The 20604-nt window shown below is 50.6% G+C and overlaps 1 protein-coding gene across 1 annotated transcript; it reads left to right on the top strand.

Annotated features, from left to right (window-relative positions):
* The first annotated feature begins 1525 nt into the window (after nt 1–1525).
* SERPINA11 (serpin family A member 11) lies at nt 1526–16378 on the top strand. The gene is made up of 5 exons (XM_042940696.1): nt 1526–1603; nt 5151–5796; nt 10868–11141; nt 13894–14041; nt 15915–16378. The coding sequence occupies exons 2-5, from the start codon at nt 5154–5156 to the stop codon at nt 16116–16118; spliced, it is 1269 nt and encodes a 422-aa protein (XP_042796630.1). The 5' UTR covers nt 1526–1603; nt 5151–5153; the 3' UTR covers nt 16119–16378.
* Nucleotides 16379–20604: the final 4226 nt, after the last annotated feature.

Raw genomic sequence — 20604 nt, 5'->3', positions numbered from 1 at the left:
CATACAATGGAGTATTACTCAGCAATCAGAAAGAATGAAGTCTTGCCATTTGCAACTATGTGGATGGAACTGGAGGGTATTAGGCTAAGTGAAATTAGTCAGTGAGAGAAAGACAAAAATCATGTAACTTCACTCATATGAGGACTTTGAGAGACAAAACCGATGAACATGAGGGAAGGGAAACAAAAATAATATAAAAACAGGGAGGGGGACAAAACAGAAGAGACTCTTAAATATGGAGAACAAACAGGGTGGCTGGAGGGGTTGTGGGAGGGGGGGATGGGCTCAATGGGGAAGGGGCACTAAGGAATCTACTCCTGAAATCATTGTTGCACTAGATGCTAATTTGGATATAAATTTTAAAAAATAAAAAATAAAATTAAAAAAAAAAGAGTGCCTGTTGATTGGGGCCACTGTGCCAACCCGGACGTGCTTTTGTTTTGCTTTATGCATATGATAATATAATTCTACTCTAACCTTTTATTGTGGGCGGGGGTTTGTATAAATAAGATACTCGCTCTTTGTGAGAAATTAGATGAATGCAAAAATTTACAAAGAAGAACATAAAAGTCACCCCAAGGTGACTTGCCATCACCAAAATTTCACTCACACGAAATACTCATTTAGTTCCAGGCTTCGTTCTAGATCTTGGGTGATTCATGGTGAACAAGACTCAGTGGTACCTTTTATGGGGATTCAAAATACCAGGAGAGAAGATTTTGCTCTGTTTTCCAATTTCCGTCTATCTTTTTCTTTTTCTACATATGGACAATATTTATTTAAAGCATCAGTAAAGGGATGCCTGGATGGCTCAGTCAGTTAGGTGTCCAACTCTTGATTTTAGCTCAGGTCACGATCTCACGGTTCATGACATTGAACCCCGTGTCTGGCTCTGTGTTGGCCAAGAAGCCTGCTTGGGATTCTCTCTCTCCCTCTCCCTCCGCCCCTCCCCTGTGCCTACCCTCTTTCTAAAAAATAAATTTTTAAGTGTCAGTAAAGGATTAGAATGGTAAGAATCAATAAGATATTGGAGCCTCACCACCCACTTCACGAGCAAGTAATTTAACCTCACGGAACCTCAGTGTCCCCATCTGTTAGGTAGGGATGATTGTGCCTCTCTCCCATTCTTTTTCTGTCCAGTTTTATTGAGAAATAACCCATGTACGTCGCTGTGTGTGTTCAAGGGGTGCGGCATGATGGTCGGGTTTACGCATGTGGTGAAATGATGACCCCAACAGGAGGCGTTAGCGTCTCGCATTCTTATCGTGAGGGTGATCTGGAAAGCTGTCCGGAACCCACAAAACTCCCGTGATGGTTCAGCAGCAACCGCATCGCGATCCCTGCCGTCATCACCGGTATCGGGATATCCTCAAGGGGAGTTGGGTCCGGAATCATGACTCACTGTTTGTAGGGCAGGCAGGCAGGACAGAGCCTTCAAAAAAAAAAGGTCCCTTCCTGTTCGCCGCGCACAGTCTTTGCACTGTTCCAGGAATGGACCTGGCAAATATTGACCAGGACGCTGTGACCCTCCAGCACCATTTCCTGTGGGTAGGAAGCCACGCGGTGCTGACGACCCGGGGCCCCCAGCCCAGGGAGCTTTGCTGTGAGTACCTGGCTTATGCGGGGGCGGCTCTGCCCCTCTCTCTCCCTCCCTGTCCCTCTCTGTCCCTCCTCCTCCCCCTCCTCTGGCTTTGGCAGCAAGGAGAGGAGAAATGAGGCCCCTAAAGGAAAAATACGATGATGTACTGCTTCTGAGCTTTGAGTCGGAACTCCAGGTTTCAAGTGACCTTTTACGGAAAGCTTGGTCATCGGAAATTTTGAGAGAGGAACTCCCAGTATTCCTGGGAGAGACAAGAAAGCAGAGTAACACAGCCCAAAGCAAGACGACAACGTTGCTGCAGCAAATTTACTAGAGACTCGGTTGTAGCAAAAGGCTTGAGCTTCAGAGCCCTTGTCTGGAATCCGAACCACCCTCCAGCCACTTAACAGGTGCCTATCTTGAGCCTGCGTCCAGTGTCCCCATAGGCACAAGAAGGCACCAATACCTGTGTCTTAAGGCTCTCATACGGATTCAATCTAGTGACACGCACGAAGTACCTTTCGCGCACTGGCACTTGGGCCGGCCACTCTTCACTGCCTGTGACTGTTCTGGCATTTCGAGAGCTTTCTCTCTCCCACCCAACTCCAATAGCACGCCCTTCTCCAGTCTCTGAGACGATCCAAAAAAATAGCGGATCCCCCTGCATTTGAGAATACACCTGGCTGGGAGGAGGCTGTGATACACCAGATAAAATATCCCCACACAAAATAAACAATAAGTGGGAATATTATCATCAATTACTGGAGTTCTTAGTCTTCCCCTGGGATCTTTCTGGAAGAGAAATAAAGAAATAGATTAGGTATAATTACACCCAGCTTCTGTAGAAAGCAGTGACAATTCAATTGCACGCTTCCTACATGTCGGGTGTTTCACACACCGTATGCCTTGTAATCCCTAAGTGACTCCGCCCCCGGAAGGTGGGCATTGTCCTTTGCATTTTGCAAATGCGGACACTGCCGGTCAGAGAGTTTTCCTTCCCACAGTGGGATCCACAGATCCCACAGTGAGATACTGCAGAGCCTTAATTCAAACCCAAGCCCTCCGACTTTTCGTCCTCTTGGGGAAATAGAACCTTCTGCAAGTCTGGCGATCCTGGGGGTGCAGAAGGGTAGAAAACGGTGAGTTCAGCGGGATAAAAAGAACCAACCAGTTTTATTACAGCTGTATTTCTTTTTTTTTTTTAATGTCTATTTATTTTTGAGAGAGAAGGAGAAAGTGCGCTAGTGGGGGAGGGGCAGAGAGAGGGGGACAGAGGATCAGAAGTGAAGCACAGAACCCAATGTGGGACTCAAACTCACAAGCCGAGAGATCGTGACCTGAGCTGACGTCGGACGCTTGCTGACTGAGCCACCCAGGTGCCCCACGGCAGCTGTATTCCTGATTTTCTCCAGGAGCAAACTGATCTTTAAATTGTTTGACTTCCCAGCATGAATGGAACCCGACGTTAAGGGAGCCCACCAGAGCTTTGCGGGAAGGAGGGAGGTCACGGCCTTGGGAAATCGCCCGCAGTACTTTGTCCAGCAAAGTTTCAACATAACTGATAATCAGGCTGTACCGGTCCCTCCCAACAACTGGCCTTTGGGGCGTTTAGGGCCCCGAGTGCTACAAACCGTCTAAAAATACGAACTCTCCCACACCACCGTGGCATCTGTAAGGGACCCAGAAAACATTGGTTTGCGCAAACGGTGCCGATTAAGACACAAATGTGGGGCTCCTGGGAGACTCAGTCGGTTGAGCGTCAGACTGCGGCTCAGGTCGCGACCTCGCCGTTCGTGGGTTCGAGCCCCGCGTCGGGCTCTGTGCTGACGGCTCGGAGCCTGGAGCCTCCTTCAGATTCTGTGTTTCCCTCTCTCTCTGCCCCTCCCCGCCTCAAAAATAAATTAAAGACATTTTTTTTAAAAAGACGCAAATGTTATCAAGACAGAGGAGCACCAAGAATCGTGTGGTCAGCGGAAGGGTCAGTTCTGAAGGGAGCAGGGGGACGACACTGTCCTTACTGAGGATATTGAGGTCCGGGGGGGAGAGGGGGAGGGCTCCAGGTGGCCATGTGACAGCGTGTGCGCTGTGAAGATGTGCGGTGTGTGCATGGAGACCCTGAAAGGGCACTAGACGAGGGTCAGAATGAGCAGAGGTCAGCCACGTCTATGCTGCAGCGTCACCTCGAGCTGGAGCTCCGTTCCATCCCCTGAGGAAGGAGTCTCCTGCCCCTGCACCACTTTGACTCCCTGGAAGTAGCTCGAAGGCTTCTCTGGCACATTCTATAACCTGAAGTATAAGAGAGACAGTATTCATTTCCTAGGGCTGCTGCTACAAAGCACCACACCCCGGGGGGTCTCAATGACAGACAGGTATGGCCCCACCGTCATGGCGGCCGGAAGTCCAAGATCAAGGTGTCCACAGTAGACCACTTCCTTCCGAGGCTGGGAGGGAGAACCCGCTCCAGGCTCCTCCCCGAGCTGCTGGGGGTTTGCTGGCCACCTCTGGCATCCTCGGCTGTAGGAGCATCACCCCGATCTCTGCCTTTGTCTCCACAGGGCCGTCTCCCTGTGTGCGAGTCTGTGCCCAAGTGTCCCCTTTGTAGAAGGACACCAATCATATTAGATCAGGGCCCATCTAATGACTTCGTCGTAACTAATTATACCTCAACTACCCCATTGCCAAACAAGATCGCATTCTGAGACACTGGGGAGTAGAGCTTCGAGCTATGAATTTGGGGGGTGCACAATTCAACCCAGGTCAACAGGCATCTTCCCTAACCCTCTGCATCAATTAAGATACAGCCGTTGCATGTGACCAGGGCTGCATGCGACAGCTGCTGCTTCAGACAGCAAGTCTGATGGAGACGGAGTCGGTCTGTGCTCCCGGGCTCCGTCCATCGTGTGGCTTTGCCACCCCTCGTGGGTGGCCAGCGTCCACCGGGCCCCCGTGACTCACCACCACATCAGCGCCCCAGCTAATGAAAACCCCAAACACTGGCGAACACTCCCCTTTCCTTGGGGACCTGACCCAAGAGCGGCTCCCATCATCCTCTCCCTTCCAACGGGCAAGGGTGGAAGTTGATGTGGCCACACCTCGGTGCTAGCAAGGCTCAGCGTCCCTCACTGTCACAGTGTCCTGAACGTCTGCTCCGTAGTCACCCCAATCCTTGAAAGGTGATGAGTGATTCAAAGAAACACTTGAAAGAAGAAAAAGAAAGGAAAAGGGAAGGAAGGAGGAGGGAGAGGGAGGGAGGAGGAGGGAGGCGGAGGGAGGTCGGAGGTGGGGGAAGAGAGGAAGAGAGAATAAACCAGGGAAGTTTCTTTTTATAGCCCAAGTCCTTTTGTCAACCAAACCTTGTAGACGTATTAATAGTCAAGCAGATTTAGGGCAGCTCTTCAGACTCGGGGGAGAGCGACAGAGCCCCGCCGGCTCACCTCCCACCTCGTCCTCTGCAGGGCCCCTCACGACACCTGTGCGGGGTACAGCTTGGGCGTGAGGCTCACTGGGCGAGCCACGGGGACCCTGAGGTTCCGGACGCGGTAGAATGGCGTGCTCACTGTCTTGTTTTCAGAGGATGGGTCCAGCTTGGCTGTGGCTGCTGGGAGCAGCGATCCTGCCCTCTGTCCATTGTCGGCCCTTTCCTGCCCGTGGAGATAAGAGTCCGGGGGCGCCTCCAGCCCCCAGCGATCAGCTGTCCGCGCCAGCCCCCGCCTACCACAAAATCACACCGACCATCACCAACTTCGCCTTGCGCTTGTACAAGCAGCTGGCCGCAGAAGCCTCGGGCAACATCTTCTTCTCCCCGGTGAGCCTCTCCACCACCCTGGCCCTGCTCTCTCTGGGGGCCCAGGCTGACACCCCGACTCAGATCCTGGAGGGCCTTGGCTTCAACCTCACGGAGATCTCGGAAGCGGACATCCACCGGGGTTTCCAGAGCCTCATCCGCACCCTTGACCTGCCCAGCCCCAAACTTGAACTGAAAGTAGGCAACTCCTTGTTTCTGGACAAGCAGCTAAAGCCTCGGCAGCACTTTTTGGACACCGTCCGGGAGCTGTACAGAGCGTTTGCTTTTTCTGCCAACTTCACAGATCCCGCCACGACCAGGAGGCAGATTAACGAGTACGTGAGAAAGCAGACGTACGGGCAGGTGGCCGACTGCCTCCAGGAGTTCACGCGAGACACGCTCATGGTTGTCCTGAATTACATCTTCTTCAAAGGTGAGGGCTGGCTCGGGCCGAATCCCTTCCGCCTCCTTGCCCCTGAAAGGCACCTGTCTTGAAGCCCTGAAGCGGCTCCATATATTTAAAACGTCTTAGAGGGCTACTTCTTGACTTACCGACATTCGTTTGCTCTTGCCATTTCCTTCTGTTCGGTTTTTACTTATTTTTTGTTATACACCCTATCCTGCTCTCCTAGGAATAACTCCTCTTTTAGAAAAATTTTATTTTTTGTATGACTGTCTATCTTGAGCATAGACAAATTTTTTTAATGTTTATTTTTGAGAGAGAGCGAGAGATAGAGTGCGGGGTGGGGGGGGCGGGGCAGAGAGAGAGGGAGACACAGAATGCGAAGCAGGCTCCGGGCTCTGAGCTGTCAGCACAGAGTCCGGTGCGAGGCTCGATCCCATGAACCGCGAGATCCTGACCCGAGCGGAAGTCAGACGTTCAACCGACTGAGCCCCCCAGGCGCTCCCGAGCATAGAAAAGCGTATAGCATGTTAAAACCACCATATACTCCCCCGCCAGGAATGAATGTTTACATTTTACCATTGGCTTCAGATTTTTATTTTATTTTTTTAAAAAATGCAATGTGGCAGGTAGAGTTCACCTGCACCCTTTTTGCACCCTTTTTTTTTTTTTTTTTGCACCCTTCCCTGGTCCCGTTTCCTCCCAGAGGCAACCACTGTCCCATGCGTTCTAAATTTGACCAGAATTGTATCATCCTGTACATATTACCTCGGGCTTATGTTTTAGTGCCCTCACCACATCTTAATTTGTGTGAACAGCTTATTAGCCTATTGTGACTGCCATGTGAACACTCGCTCCCTGTAGGGCTCATTTCTTTTACTCGAGTTATTTCCTGACTTAGTAGCATGTATCTCGATTGTGATGCTAGGAAAGTGAGCTCCTCCATTGTTTTAAACTCAGGTCCCTTCAGCTGTTGTTTGTTTCTACCTGATGTTTGTGTCTCTTCCGGGATCCACATTACCCTGGATCGCCACGTCATTGGGGGCTCCTCTGGACTGTGACGGTTTCTCAGACTTTCCTTGCTTGCAATGACCTTGCCAGTTTCGGCGAGGTGCTCGGTAGCATGTCTGTAAGTTGGGACTTGCTTGTTTTTCTCATGATTAAAACTGGGGTAATGGGACAGGGAGAGGAGGGCCACACAGGTGAAGGGCCGTTCTTATCACATCACGCCAAGGACACGTACTCCCGGCGTGACTTACCACTGTTGATGTTGACTTCGACCGTCCGGCTAAGGGTCACGCCTGTCATATTTCTCTGTTGTGAAGTTACCCTTTTCCGAATTGCCAGACTGTGCTCTTTGGAGGAAGTCACCGTGCGCATCCCACACTTCGGGAGTGGGAAGTTATGTTCCCTCTCCTTGAGAAAGGAGGACCTACCTCAATTATTTGGAATTCTTCGGTATGGGAGATTTTTCTCTTCTCTCGCATTTATTTGTTCAATCATTTGCTTACATCATTATGGACTCAAGGGTATTCATTTCATATTCTGGGTTGTAATCCACTAATACTTAGTTTTGTTGGTTAAAATTTTCTGGCACTGATCATCAGGAGAACTTTCCAGTTGGTTCCTTGATATGCCCCCATCATTGCTGATTTTTTTTCCTTTCTGGAGCACTTCCTCGCTTTCTGGCAGGACACCTCAAGCTCATCTTTTATAACTCCTGCCCCACCCCACCCCACCCCCGCCCCAGAAAACGTCTCTGTCTCTCCATGCTGCCATCTAGCTGATTCCTTCCACCCAATTTCCCTTTTACTAATTACCTCAAAAGCCATGCTACTTATTATTTCAAACCCATCCACTGAGTTCTCGATCTCACTGACTGTGTTTTCGCCTTGAGGTCTTAGTTTTTCAAATCTGCCTATCGTTTCGTCCCAGTGGCCCATCTGATGAATTTTAGTCCTTCCGTTTTTTTAACACACTTTTAAAAATGTCTTTCGGATTATTCCGTTATCTGAAGATCTTGAACTGTGAATTCTTGGGTTCGTTACCCCAACTCCTTCTCTTTCAGGAGAGGATTGAGATTTTCAGCTTTGAGCTCATCTTCAGTGGAAATTATCTTTTTGTGAGTTTCTTATGGCCTGTTGTGGCAAGGTCTCTGGGAGACAATTTCACATTTGCCTCTGGTATAGTCTTATTGGTTTCCCTGATTCTATTTTAATTTCTAGGTTGGGGAGTCCCTGCCCCGAATGAGTAATAACAACAAAGAACCCAGAGCAGGTGACTCCTCCCATCCACCCCTCAGCCCCGGAATGTGGTGACCTATCCTACCTCACCCCTGGGCTGCTTGACAGAGTTTTCCAATCCAGTCTTCCCGGACGGGGAAGGGATTGCCTTTCGTAGCTTTTGACTATTTGCAGAGAGATCGGTCCCAAGCGTGGTCCTGAATTTTATTTATTTCCCCTGAGAAGGCATGAAGCACCACCCCTGAAGGGCTGTATCTGATTCTGATAACCCCTGAGCCAAATGACTTCCAAATCAGAGACACACATTCCTGCTTTGTATCTGGAAGCTTTGAGTCTTGTTGTTGAACTCAGCTGTTTATTTATTTATTTCCTTATTTATTTATTTATTTTTCCATTAGAGCAGACAAAGGAAGAGCTGGGAGAGGGGACTTACTTGAGTGTCTTCTTGGGGGACAGTGCTTGTGGCAGGTGACAGCATGGGGACCCAGGCGAGACCGGCACTTGCAGCAGATGACCTTGTCATAGTCCCATTCCTGGGCCGGCTGGCGGTGGGAAGGCCCAGGGATGCCACCTCCCAGGTGACACACCGAGCACAGGGTGACTCTTCCTGGACATCGTAGCCTGAGAGAGGACGGCCATCCTCCAGCTGTTTGCCCGCAAAAATTAGATGCCCCCCTTGTCTTGGAGTTTTGGCTTTGACATTCTCAGGGGTGTCACTGGGTTCGACCGTGATGGTGATGGGGCTGCCCGTCAAGGTCTTCACAAAGCTCTGCCTCTCTGCCTCTGCCACAAGGCCACGGCCCCCAAACCACTCAGCCGCCTAGTCAAAGGGAAAGAGAGGTCAAGTATGTTTAAAATGTTTGCCGAGTGAATGATTTCAAGTCGAACTTAGGTCTCGTTTTGAGGCCTCTAGGAACGGTATTCATTAATTTGTTTTCAAATATACATCGAAATTAGTCAGAGAAAGACAAATACCGTATGACTTCACTCTTATGTGGAATTTAGGATACAAAACAGATGAACACAAGGAAGAGAAGCGAAAATAATATAAAAACAATATAAAAATAATATAAAAACAAGAGGGGTGCAAAACACAGCAGACGCTCATGTTTAAATACAGAGAACAAACTGAGGGCTGCTGGCGGGGTTGTAGGTGGGGGGATGGGCTCAACGGGCCAGGAGCATTAAGGAAGACACTTGGTGGGGTGAGCACTGGGTGTGACACATAGGGGATGAATCTCAGGAATCTACTCCTGAAATCATCATTGCACTATATGCTAACTTGGATGTAAATTTAAAAATAAATAAATTAATGAATGAATTAATTAAATATACATCAAGTACTTACTACGTTTCAGGGACTTTGTTAGCGTCTTGGGGAACTCTATGAATAAGATAGAGTTTTCCTACCCTTACGTAGCTCATAGTCCCAGGAGAGCTGCAAATAAGTAAAAAGGCCATTGCAACTCAATGGGACAGTAAGTTCTGCTTGAGTCGGCATGGGTGCCATGGAGCTCTCGAAAGATACAGCTTTCCAGACTTGGCGAGTGAGGGAAGGCTTCCTGGAAGAGAAGGCATCTAAGCCGAGACATGAAGAGTGAGTTGGATTTACTCAAGCCAAGAGGCCGTAAGAGAGGTGGGGAAAAGAGGGTTCAGGTTGAAAGCCCAGTGCGTGCAGAGGTCCAAGGAAAAGAAAAAACTATGGCACTTTCAAGGAACTGAAATGAATCTAGTCAGACTAGAACACAGAACACAAGAGCGCAGTGCCTGGGGGACAGTATCAAGAGTTGCGATTAAAGGATAAGCAGGAACTGTGTGGAGAATTCTAGGATTTACCTGCAGGATACCAGAATTACCAAGAAGTTTGAAGCAGTGGCGTGGCATGATCACATCTGTTTTAAAACGATCAGTCTGGCTACAATCTGGAAAATGGTTTGGAGGAGAGGAAGGGTGGGAGAACAGAGACTAGTCAGGAGGTTCTCGAAGGGCTCCAAAGTAAGGAAGGTGGCCGCTTTGGATAAAGTTGCAGCCTTGGAGGTGGAATCGGCAATACTTGGCCAGTGATGGGATGTGGGCAAGAGGGACAGGATGAGCCAGCTTCCCATCACCAAGACCAGGGCTCTCAGGAGGCCAAGTCTGGAGGCTGTGGTGCGTGGAGACCGTAAGGAGAAAGAGAGGATACTGCACACGTGGACAAGGCTGTGACCCACAGATGCCACATTTCTTGTGTCTTAATGAGCTTTTTGGCATGATACGTAACATTTTATTAACTGAAATCTTTCTCCTTTTTCAACCTGAGTATTAGGAAGCTCAGAGGGGCGGGGGGGCTCTTGACCTTCTCTGTAGGAGATTGTCTAGCGTGGCAGTGAAGGGTCAAGTCAGTGTGTGCAAAGAACATGAGCTGGGGAGCCGGTCAAGCTCCAGTCCCTGTCCTACCACCTAATGGCTCTGCAAATTGGGTATGCTTCTATAAATTCCCAGGGACTCAGCTTCTCGTTGCTGACATGGAGATCCTAATACTTGTTTAATATTAATGTTCATGCAGATGTAAAGAGATAATGCCTTGCACGTGGAAGGTGGTTAATAGATAGAAGAACCTTTTAGCTTCTTGAAAGTTACATTGCTCTGAAATGGAACAAAATCGTAGACCATTGGAGCTTAAGTCCTGGGGGGCTCACTCTGGCGGCTGAGCCGGCCCTAAATTCTGGCCCCCTGATTCTGTATCCACGCCACTTCTCTGCCTTATATTTATATACACCCCAAGAGGAAATCACCAAACCAGTGCGGCTTAGTACGTGTCTGCCCACAGTTGCTCTCTTGGAGTGTGTTCTCATAGTTTATGGATTTTGTGTCCTAAGCTAAGTGGAAGCATCCTTTCGATCGCTACCAGACCCAGAAGCAAGGAAGCTTCTTTGTGGACGAGCAGACCTCCCTCCGCATCCCCATGATGCACCAGAAGGAAATGCACAGATTCCTCTATGACCAGGAAATGGCTTGCACCGTCCTGCAGATAGAATACAGTGGAAACGCCCTGGCCCTGCTGATCCTCCCCGACCCAGGGAAAATGGAGCAGGTGGAGGCAGCTCTGGAGCCAGAGACCCTGAGAAAATGGGATCGACGGCTTCTGCCCAGGTAAGTGTCAGAGCAGAAGGACCCCAGCAGACTTGATTCAAGAATCCAGGCCGGCCTTGATCAATGCCAACTGCAAAAGCCCAACCCTTAGGTTTGGCTCATTATTCTGCCCGTCAACTAACCTATGTGGGTTTGGGGCAATTTTCTTGCCTTTTGGGTCTCCAATCGCCTCAAATGTAAAATGAGGTCATAATAACTGCCCCCATCGGGTTGCTTGGAAGATTGATCAAGTTAATACATATAAAGTCCTGAGACTGGTCACGATAAGTGCTCAGCAGGCATGCATCATTCGTATCCCTTCCCGAGGGTTTCTCTGGCCAACTGTCCTTCCTCTGGTGTCTCCCTTTTCCCCGAATGATTTACCACCAGAATGTAGCGAAGTGTAGGCAAAAAAAAATCAGATGAAGGACAATTATGAAGAATACTTATGACTCCCACGGAACAGTGTATATTTCTCAAAAGAGCTCCTACTTTTTTTAGTTTACTTAAAAATTCATTTGACCAAAACGTAGAAGAAAGGGACACCACTACCTGTGACACAGTTGCGAGAATCTCCATGAACAGGGTAGGTTTTATTTAGGTGCCCAATCTGCTAGTGCACCTCCTGGGTGGTGTAATGCTGAATGAACAGGAGTGAGGGATTCTGTTTTCCTCTCTCTCTGTCCCTCCCCCACCCTCACTCTCTGTCTCTCAAAATAGACGAACTTAAAAAAGAAAAGGAAAGAGAATATCTGTTCTCTCTCTCAATTCGGTGGGTGGACTGGGCTCGGCCGAGTGGTTCTCACTTGGGGTTTTCCTGCACTAGAGTCAGATGCTGGCTGGGGCTAGAGCATTGAAGCCTCAGGTGTCTCCTGGGCTAGCTGTCTCCTCAGATAAGGGCTGACAGGTGTCTCTCTCTCCGTGCAGCATCTCCAGGAGACTAGCTTGGGCTCCTGCACGGCAGCTTGGTGCAGCTGATGTTATTATATGGCAGCTCAGGTCTCCGGGAAGGGGTGTTCCCAAAGACAGGCAGCGAAAATTCCTGCTCTTTGAAGATCTGGGCTCCAAAGTGTCTCTTCTGTCATATTCTTTCGGCCGGAGCAGTCACGGAGCCCACCCTGGTGTGGGGGGAGGGTGCATATACCAAAACCTGATGGCCGGCTTGAAGTTCTAATACACCATCACTTGGTAGGTACCAGCCGCCCTTGTGCCCACAGGAGCCTCCCCTCAGCTCCCCAACCACACTGAGGGGTAGGAAAAGGTGTTTGTGTTTGGGCAGAGATTCAAGTACCAAGTAAGAGAGACAGAGGTCAAGGACCTCTGCCCTTGAGAGGACGAGAAGAGAACAGCCCTGTTGTCTATGAATCCACATAACTGTGGCTGGTTTCTGATTCCAGCCCCATATTCTCAAGCCCCCCTGGGGTGAGCCTGTCCCTTCCCCCCAGCACAGAAGGAAATACCATAGCATCTTCTAGACCAACAGATTTTCCCTCCAGAAGGTCTGTTTTGACCTCTCGCTCTGACTTTGACGAAGCAAGACCAACTGAAGTTATTTTTCTAAGCCTCAGACGTCCCCTGTTCCTGGTCCTCGCGCCAGAAAGTTATGATACCACAGCAACACCGGGCGGCTTTCCGACACGAATAGTTCAGACTGCCAGGCCTCCCTCCGTTCAGCTGTGAGGAAGGTTCGCTTGCCCAGGGGACTCGGGCTCACTGGCACCTGTTCATTCCTCATTGATGTGGGTAACACCTGCTGTGTGTTGGGCTCTCAGCCAGACACGCCTCTATTAGACTCGACTCAGACCCCTTCATGGCTTGGGCCTGCCCTCAGGGCTCCCTGCGGACAGTTTGCCGAGTGGGCTGAGACAGCCTTGTTTTCTGTTTCCCACGACCTTCCCCAGCTCTTCGCTGTTCAACCCTTGACTTCCAACTGTCTCGTACTTCCCCTGGGCATCTGGACACTCCTATTGCCCCAGCAGTTAACTGGCAAGGACGTGATCAGCAGCTTTAGGGTCTGAATTCATCAGAAGCAAAGGTTTCCAAGCCGGTTCTTACCTAGCCCAGCTTGCAGGTGCCCTGCTCTGGCAACAGTCAAGCAATAATCGAGAAGAAGAATCCCAAGAATGGAAGGACAGACTTAGTGTCAAAGGAGACTTGTGACTTTACCACGGGCAGGGTGCTGATCTGATGGCAAAGGCCAGTCGTGGGGCAGAGATTGGCCCACATTCTACACACGCTTTCGGTCGTAAGATCCTCACGATGGCCCGAGGCCCAGACAGGAAGAGCTGACAGTGGCTTGTATTAGGGGGTTGCCAGCAGACAGATTCAGGATTCAGTTTTGAAGCGGGGCCAGCAGAACCTGATGATTAATTGGATGCAGAGGCGGGAGAATGTTAGTAGTATTTACCTTGCGTGGCTGTTATTTGCATTCGATCAGTTAAGCCTTGTGAAATCCCTTGCCCGATGTAGAAAGTCCTCCAAAAACGTGCCCGAGATGAGGACACATGGCCATGCTGGGAGTCTTCTCAGATCCAAACACAGGAGGGCTGAGGAGGTCACAAGAGGTCTGGAAAGGTCCGAAGAGGAGGGAGCTGCAGGGGGGGGTGGGGAGGGGTGGAATGTTCTCGCACAGCAGGGAATATTGTGGTAAGACCGGCTCCCCCTCACCCTGGGAAACGCTTCTCCCTCCCAAAGCTGGGGACGGCCTACAGACCAGGCGGGAGCAGCACAGTTAATGAAACCACACCTCCTCTCTGTCTGATTCTCCCTCCAGCCTGTTGGATTTACACCTGCCAAGGTTTTCCATTTCTGGAACATACCACCTTGAAGAAATACTTCCCCACCTTGGTCTCACCAACATCTTCAACCTAGAAGCTGACTTATCAGGAATCACTGAGCAGCTCAACAAAACCATCTCCCGGGTAAGGTGGTAAATATGGATGGAGGGGACAGTCTTTTCTCCTTTGAAGTGTGCGTTTGAAAGTCAAGTTTCCCTTTTCTTTTCCTATTCTGGGTCTTGATCGCCATCTACAAGGCTTATTTTCAGGGGCAGCGCTCTTTCCACCTCTCCTCTCTATCCTTCGGAGCAGGGACACCGAGTCCTGAAGAGACACGCGCTAGGGGTCATCCACAGTGCCAGAATTTTCCCAGGTGTGGGAAAAGCTTTGCCTTCATTCCCCATACTTCCCCAAGGGCAGGCATTGAAACTCCATCTGTCTTTGTTATAGTTAGAGAGAGTAGTGGGGCATGAATACAAAAATGTATCCATCAGCCTTGCTGCAGAGACCCGTAAGCCCCAAATCTCAGTGCATTATGGTGACAGTGGCCTATTTCCTGTCTACGGTACATGTCAGAGGTATGTTACTACCACAGGCCTGTAGACTTACTTCACACTGCGTCTCCCTTCCAGGATGCAGGAGAAAGGAGAAGTCCCTGTATGGGACATGCCATTCCCACGGTGATGGGAAAAAAGCAAGAGAAACTGTGTGATCGCTCTCCGCGTTTCTCTTCACTGTGGCCTGTGTCAAGGCCCCTCACGTGCTGCTGGCCAAAGCAAGTCCCGTAGTCAAGATGGCCATCAGTGGGGTGGGTCTGTGTTCTCTTCCAGAAGGAGGCCATTGGTAGTCACAAGGCGTGGGTGGGGATCCATGACTCTCTAATAGGAAGAGAGAGTTAACCACTGGGGATAACCATGCAATTTTCCTCCCCTGCTCTATCTTTTATGGTTTAGGAGAGAGTCATTAATTGTCGCTTGAGTCTTTGCTATAATTTTTTTTTTGAGAGAGAGAGAGAGAGAGAAAAGACGGGAGTGAGTGAGGGGCAGAGAAAGAGAGAATCCCAGGAAGGGCAGAGGGAGAGAGAGAGAAGCAGGGCTCACACAAAGCAGGGCTCGAGCTCACCCAAAGCTGGGCTTGTGCTCACCTGATGTGGGACTCGAACTCACGAACCGTGAGATTATGACCCGAGCTGAAGTCAGAGGCTTAACGACACCCAGGCACCCTTTGCCACAAACTTCATAAGGAAAGCATTCTGTCTTTTGCTTGGGAAAGATCAGCTGAGATCAGGAACGTAAAACAAGGCAATAGGGAGTGTGTGCACGGGAGTGTGTGTGTGCACGGGAGTGTGTACGTGCATGTGTGTGAACAAGAAGGAAAAGAAATAACTTGGCTTTTTAAAGAACTTATTTCTCAGTGTATCCCTTCATAGAACTTTTTAGAAGTGAAAGGGATTGTCAAGGCCAAAATTTTTCAACTTTTTTTTAAAGCCTCAGAATCCTTTCTTCCGAAGAAACTGTGTGACAATGAGGGTTTAAAAAAAAGGGAATCTTCTCACAGAGGAGGATAGAAGGTTTGGCACATCAGACAACTCGGTTCCCGGAGCTCATGTTAAAAACCACTGATTTAGGCTGAGCAAGTCGTTATAGAGAAGAGGCGACCGAGGCTTAGAGAATGTGTGTGCAGCTCGGAGCGGAAAATGGCCCTCAGCCCGTGTCGCCTGTGCCCAGATGCTTCTGTCATGCTCCCAGAACTTGCCGTTGGGAGTTTGCGGCCAGGTTCATGCTCGGCCCGGCTCAAGCCCATCTGTCTTCTGCCAGAGAGCAAACAGCACCATCAAGGCCAGCCCCCGGGATGTGGAAGAGGGAAGAAGCAAGAAAAACGAAGGCTGCAGTTGCCTCCTTGGAAGGCGCCCGAGGGGGTGACTCTACCTCCATCTCCCTAGAACCACACCAGGTGGGATCTGTCCCCTGAAAGCGCCCGGGGCTGATGCTGTCCCTGTCCCCTTCTCCCCCTCCAGGTGTCACACGAGGCGGCAGTGGACATGAACGTGTGGGGAACCAGGGCAGCGGCTGCCTCGGGCCTGCTCTCTCAGCCTCAGGCTCTGAACACAACTTGGGCCCCACAGGCACGTTTCAACAGGCCTTTCCTGGTGCTCTTTTGGGAGGTGACCACTCAGAGTTTGCTCTTCCTGGGGAAAGTCGTCAACCCGGCTGCAGGGTGACCGTAGTGGGAGGCCGGGGGGCGGTTTGTCTGCCCCGGAACAATCAGGAAGGCCGGCAGATGGGCAGCCTGCACCGTGGGCTGCCATGAGGAGCAGTTACTCAGTGTGCAAAGATCCCAATAAAGTCGACCTTGGGTTTTGTGAACATTGAGGTGCAATGTTTACAAGGGAAGGTCAGCGTGCAGAGCAGCCTTGAGCCGTGTGTCTTATGATCTCGTGGAAGCCAGGATAGACCATGATTGGATGGTCAGAAATGAAAACGGCTCATGCCGTGCCCACCCCCCCACCATGGGAGATGCCCACCACCCCTTCCATCACAGCGGGTCTTTCCTGAGGGTCCCAGGAAAAGGCACAAAGGACATCAGGAGGAATGAAGAGCTTTCTCCCTTCACGGTGGCTGACCTCGGCTCTACAGCCAAGTGAGGCCGTCCTGAAATGTCAGGGCCCCGGTGTCAGGGACGAGATCACTTTCAGAGGAGACTGGGGCCAGGGCAGGGGCTCCAAATCACGCTCTGTGAAAAGAAGGGGGACGGGGTGGGGATGGCCAGTGCAATAATGGGCCAATGCAGCATGGGAGGTCAAATGCCCAAGGGCAAGATGAAAGAAAGTGCGAGGGTCAACATGGCCGGGTGGGCACAAACGTGGTCTGTGGGATGCACTGGGGAGCCATAACCAGTTGCAATGGAGCCTCTTTAGTGGTTGGGGGCTCCCTCCACTGCCACAAGTGCCCCTCCAGTCTCAGGGAGGCATCTGTCTGAATCTGCTGGGGGAACCCAAAGGATGTCAACCTAGCTGCACGTATGTGCCACGCATGTGACAATACTCATCCCCATAGTGAAGTTGGTACCAAGACCTAGAGGGTAGCTGCAGGTGGGTCACATCTAGGAAGGAGTCATCGCAACAAGTGTCACTGGAAGAAATACTCCTATCCACACCCTAAGAAGGTCAGACTTGAGTTGGATCCTGAAAACCAGGTAAACCACAAATAAAAGGTAAGAAGGTAAGACAGTCTGGGGGAGGGTGGAGACCCTCTATGGGTAAAGGAGAAAGGAAGGGAAGGGTATGCTCTGACAAAAAAGAGAGAGAGAGACCCAGTTTTGCAGTAATAGAAAGTTCACGTAGGGTGACAGTGGAAGGTAATGCCGGAGAGGTATTTGGCGTCCAAGGTTGGAGGCTTTAGATGCCAGATAAGAAGCGTGGACTTCGTCCTGCAGACGGTGGGGAATAGCTTTGGGCCAGCGAGCAGATGCGGATGCGGACAAAGTGTAACTGAGAAAATCATCTGAGAGCTGAGTCTAGATAAGACCCAGGCTGGCGAGGCCAGGGTGGGGGCCGGCAGGGAAGATGCCACACCGGGGTCCACCCGACCACACGCCCTGTCCTGGCCCATATCCCTCCTCTGACAGACCACCGGCACACAAGTCCCCTGTCCCAGCGAGACCCCTGTGGTCCTCGGCACCTCCCCACCCTACACTCCCTGCCTATTGGTCCTGTGGACACGACTTCTCTTATTAGAAAGGAAGGAATCCCAGAGAGCCCACCCCATGCCCTGGGCAATCTAACACACGCCATATCTTTCTGTTGCTTTGAACTAGACATTGAGTACTAGCTACCTTCAAACGCTTGAAGATCTGCCAAAACCCTCTCCAACTGTGGAATTGGCTCCTGCGGAAGTAAGTGACTAATTTTCCTGGGGGCACGCAAGTCAGAGATGTTAAAGGAAGAGCTTCCGGAATCGAACGTTTTATATTAGGTCAGACATTCTGGAAGATTCTGAGCGAAGCCGAGAACCTGATGAACGTGGGTCTCATGCCACGGGGCTCACAGACTCCCAGGGGAGATAGACTCTGGACAAGTACTTCTATTAAAGCATGTGGGCAAATATTTCTTGGCTACACGCAGGGCTGTTGGGACACACGTACTCCCTGCTCCCTCAGAGCCCTACTGAACGCCTGCTGTGTGCCAGGCACCTGTAGTTAGGCCCGGGAACAGAGCAGTGAACAGAGCAAACAGTAAGCCCAGCCCATAGGACTTACTTTCTAGGACAAATGTTTGCCCCAATGCCTCATGCTGAATGTGTGACAGGGGCACTGTCCTGCCCTGGCTGTCCACTTAAGCAAGAAAACCTTCCCCCCGAGTTAGAAGAAGGGGTGACCAAAGCCTGCTTGAAGGGCTCTGCCCTGGACCCCCTTACTCCTGGACTCACACAACGTTGTTAGAAAGTAGGTGTGGTAGCCCAGCCTTCTCCTGTGTGGACGGAAAGCCAAAGATGAGAGCACATCCTTCGACTGACATTTTAACCCACGGGGTCTGCGCACATGGGCGAAGTTCCCGATCCAGGTCCCGAACTCAGCTTGTGGGCCACCAGCTTGAAATATTACAAAACGTTCAGGCTCCTAAATGTCCAAATAACAGCAGGATACCCTGGGCTGAGAAGTCCACCCACTTCAGTACCAAACAGAGTACAGTGAATGAGGCGACACTGACTCTTACGCACCCCTGCCGGTGCCTCCATTAACGCCACGTTTGAGAGTGAAATCTTTCTCAAATTAATTGGGACCCCTCAAATCATGGCGACCCTCAGCCTACATTTTATCACCCACTACTTACATGGAAAGAAGCAGTGAGAGAGAAAGATGTTGATCCCACGCTTACTCCCCCATCGTCAAAGGCTAGTCCTGTCCCCTGCTGGTTACAGAGGGTCCTAGATGCACCCTAGGAGCACGTCCGTGCACCCTCTTCTCTCCTGAGGCTGGGCTCAGGAGTTGTGGGAGGGGAGAGTTGCCAGATAAACTACACGATACCCAGATAAACTTGAATTTCCACAAATACTCGTTTAGTATAAGTATATCCCAGGCAATGTTTGGGATACACTTCCACTAAAAAAAATTTTTGTTGTTGTGTACGTAATACTCAAGTTATTTGAACAGGGTGCCCTATATTTTTATTGTAAATCAGGCCACCCAGGGAAGGGTATATATGGTCCACACTCACAGGAGGGTCAGAAGAGAAGAAAGTTCATCAAGCTGAAGGGAAGGCTAGCCAGGGCACCGGGGTGGCAGGAGCAGTGAGTTTGGTTAAAAGAGGATTCAGAGAGGGGCGCCTGGGTGGCGCAGTCGGTTAAGCGTCCGACTTCAGCCAGGTCACGATCTCGCGGTCCGTGAGTTCGAGCCCCGCGTCAGGCTCTGGGCTGATGGCTCAGAGCCTGGAGCCTGCTTCCGATTCTGTGTCTCCCTCTCTCTCTGCCCCTCCCCCGTTCATGCTCTGTCTCTCTCTGTCCCAAAAATAAATAAAAAACGTTGAAAAAAAATTTAAAAAAAAAAAAAAAAAGAGGATTCAGAGAAGAGAGAACTGTGAGATGGTTCCAGCTCAGCACCCCGGTGTCTGCTGTGTAAGCGAACCCAGGTTGGTCTGCTAAGGGGTTGGAGACATCTGGTTCAGGTGCCGCCAACACCAAGGTTGATATCCAGCCTATTACAAAACTGTGAGGCCACCTAGACCAGTAGCCCAGCTGACCTGCCAGCTGACTGTCGATGCTGAGCCGCGCCAAGGTCAGCCCGGCTCGGCCCCGGGCCAGAACCGCTCGGCTGGCCTGCAGGTTCCTGAGCTAACTCCCGGATGGTTTGTTATGCGGCATAGGTAACCAACGCAAAGAGGGGGTGTTGGGGGGGGTGATGGGACTTGGGAATTCCAGACGGAGAAGACAGGGTGACAGATTGAGGGTCCGAGCGCCCCAATTTTCTGAGTTCTCCCCAGTCCTCTCCCCAAGGACTGACACAGCAGGTTTTGAGGTCCCTGCTCATGCCTTCCATCTCAGGAATCTTCCAGCCCTGGAGAGCCAACTCAGCCGGGGAAAGAACCAGGCTCATGGGCAACCAACGCTCCACTGGCTGACTGCCCATGAGTAGTGTGGCCTGGACCAATCAAGGGCTTCCTGGCAATTTGTTAGAGTGCTGTGGGTTAGAGCTGCAAGGTCATGGGTCTCTAAAGGCCATGGAAAAGCAGAATGATGCTTAGAAGAAACGGAGTAGACTCACAGAGAGACGCAGAGTGGCCCAGGAGAGAGAAAGAGGAGAGAGTGGCCCTTCTCGCACTCAGCACTGGCACCGGGAATTTGCTGGTGATCTCTGGGTCTAGGGAGCTGAAGACCCTTATGCCAGAACCTTCTCTCCTGCTTGAGCTCCGCCTCAACGCCGGTTCCTTTCTCTGCACTGATTGACTTTCCTTGTCTGCAGTAACCCCATTACCGGGGGGATACCTACCAGACCAAGACGAGGCCCCTGCCTCCCAAATTCTGCTTCATAAAGAATTCAGGTTTATGGATTGAATATAGTTGAGGAGAGGCCAAGTCAAATCCCTCATAATAGAATTGCATTTTAGGAATGACTTCAGCTAATCAATTAAACTTAACTTAAAAATATGTTTTGAGTTCCTAATGTGCACAGGCAGCGTATTTGTTCAGTCAATGATGCGTTCACTCATTCGT

This window comes from Panthera leo, chromosome B3 (assembly GCF_018350215.1).
Source record: "Panthera leo isolate Ple1 chromosome B3, P.leo_Ple1_pat1.1, whole genome shotgun sequence".
NCBI classification, from domain to species: Eukaryota; Metazoa; Chordata; class Mammalia; order Carnivora; family Felidae; genus Panthera; species Panthera leo.
This window is presented reverse-complemented; position numbering and strand designations above follow the sequence as displayed.

What these genes read in the sequence shown, in the direction of transcription:
- SERPINA11 (XM_042940696.1), top strand. Translation starts at nt 5,154, where the DNA reads ATGGGTCCAGCTTGGCTGTGGCTGCTGGGAGCAGCGATCCTGCCCTCT. An exon ending in GAATTACATCTTCTTCAAAG is followed by an intron (nt 5,797 to 10,867) that starts GTGAGGGCTGGC and finishes TTGTGTCCTAAG; the next exon opens with CTAAGTGGAAGCATCCTTTC. An exon ending in TCAACAAAACCATCTCCCGG is followed by an intron (nt 14,042 to 15,914) that starts GTAAGGTGGTAA and finishes CTCCCCCTCCAG; the next exon opens with GTGTCACACGAGGCGGCAGT.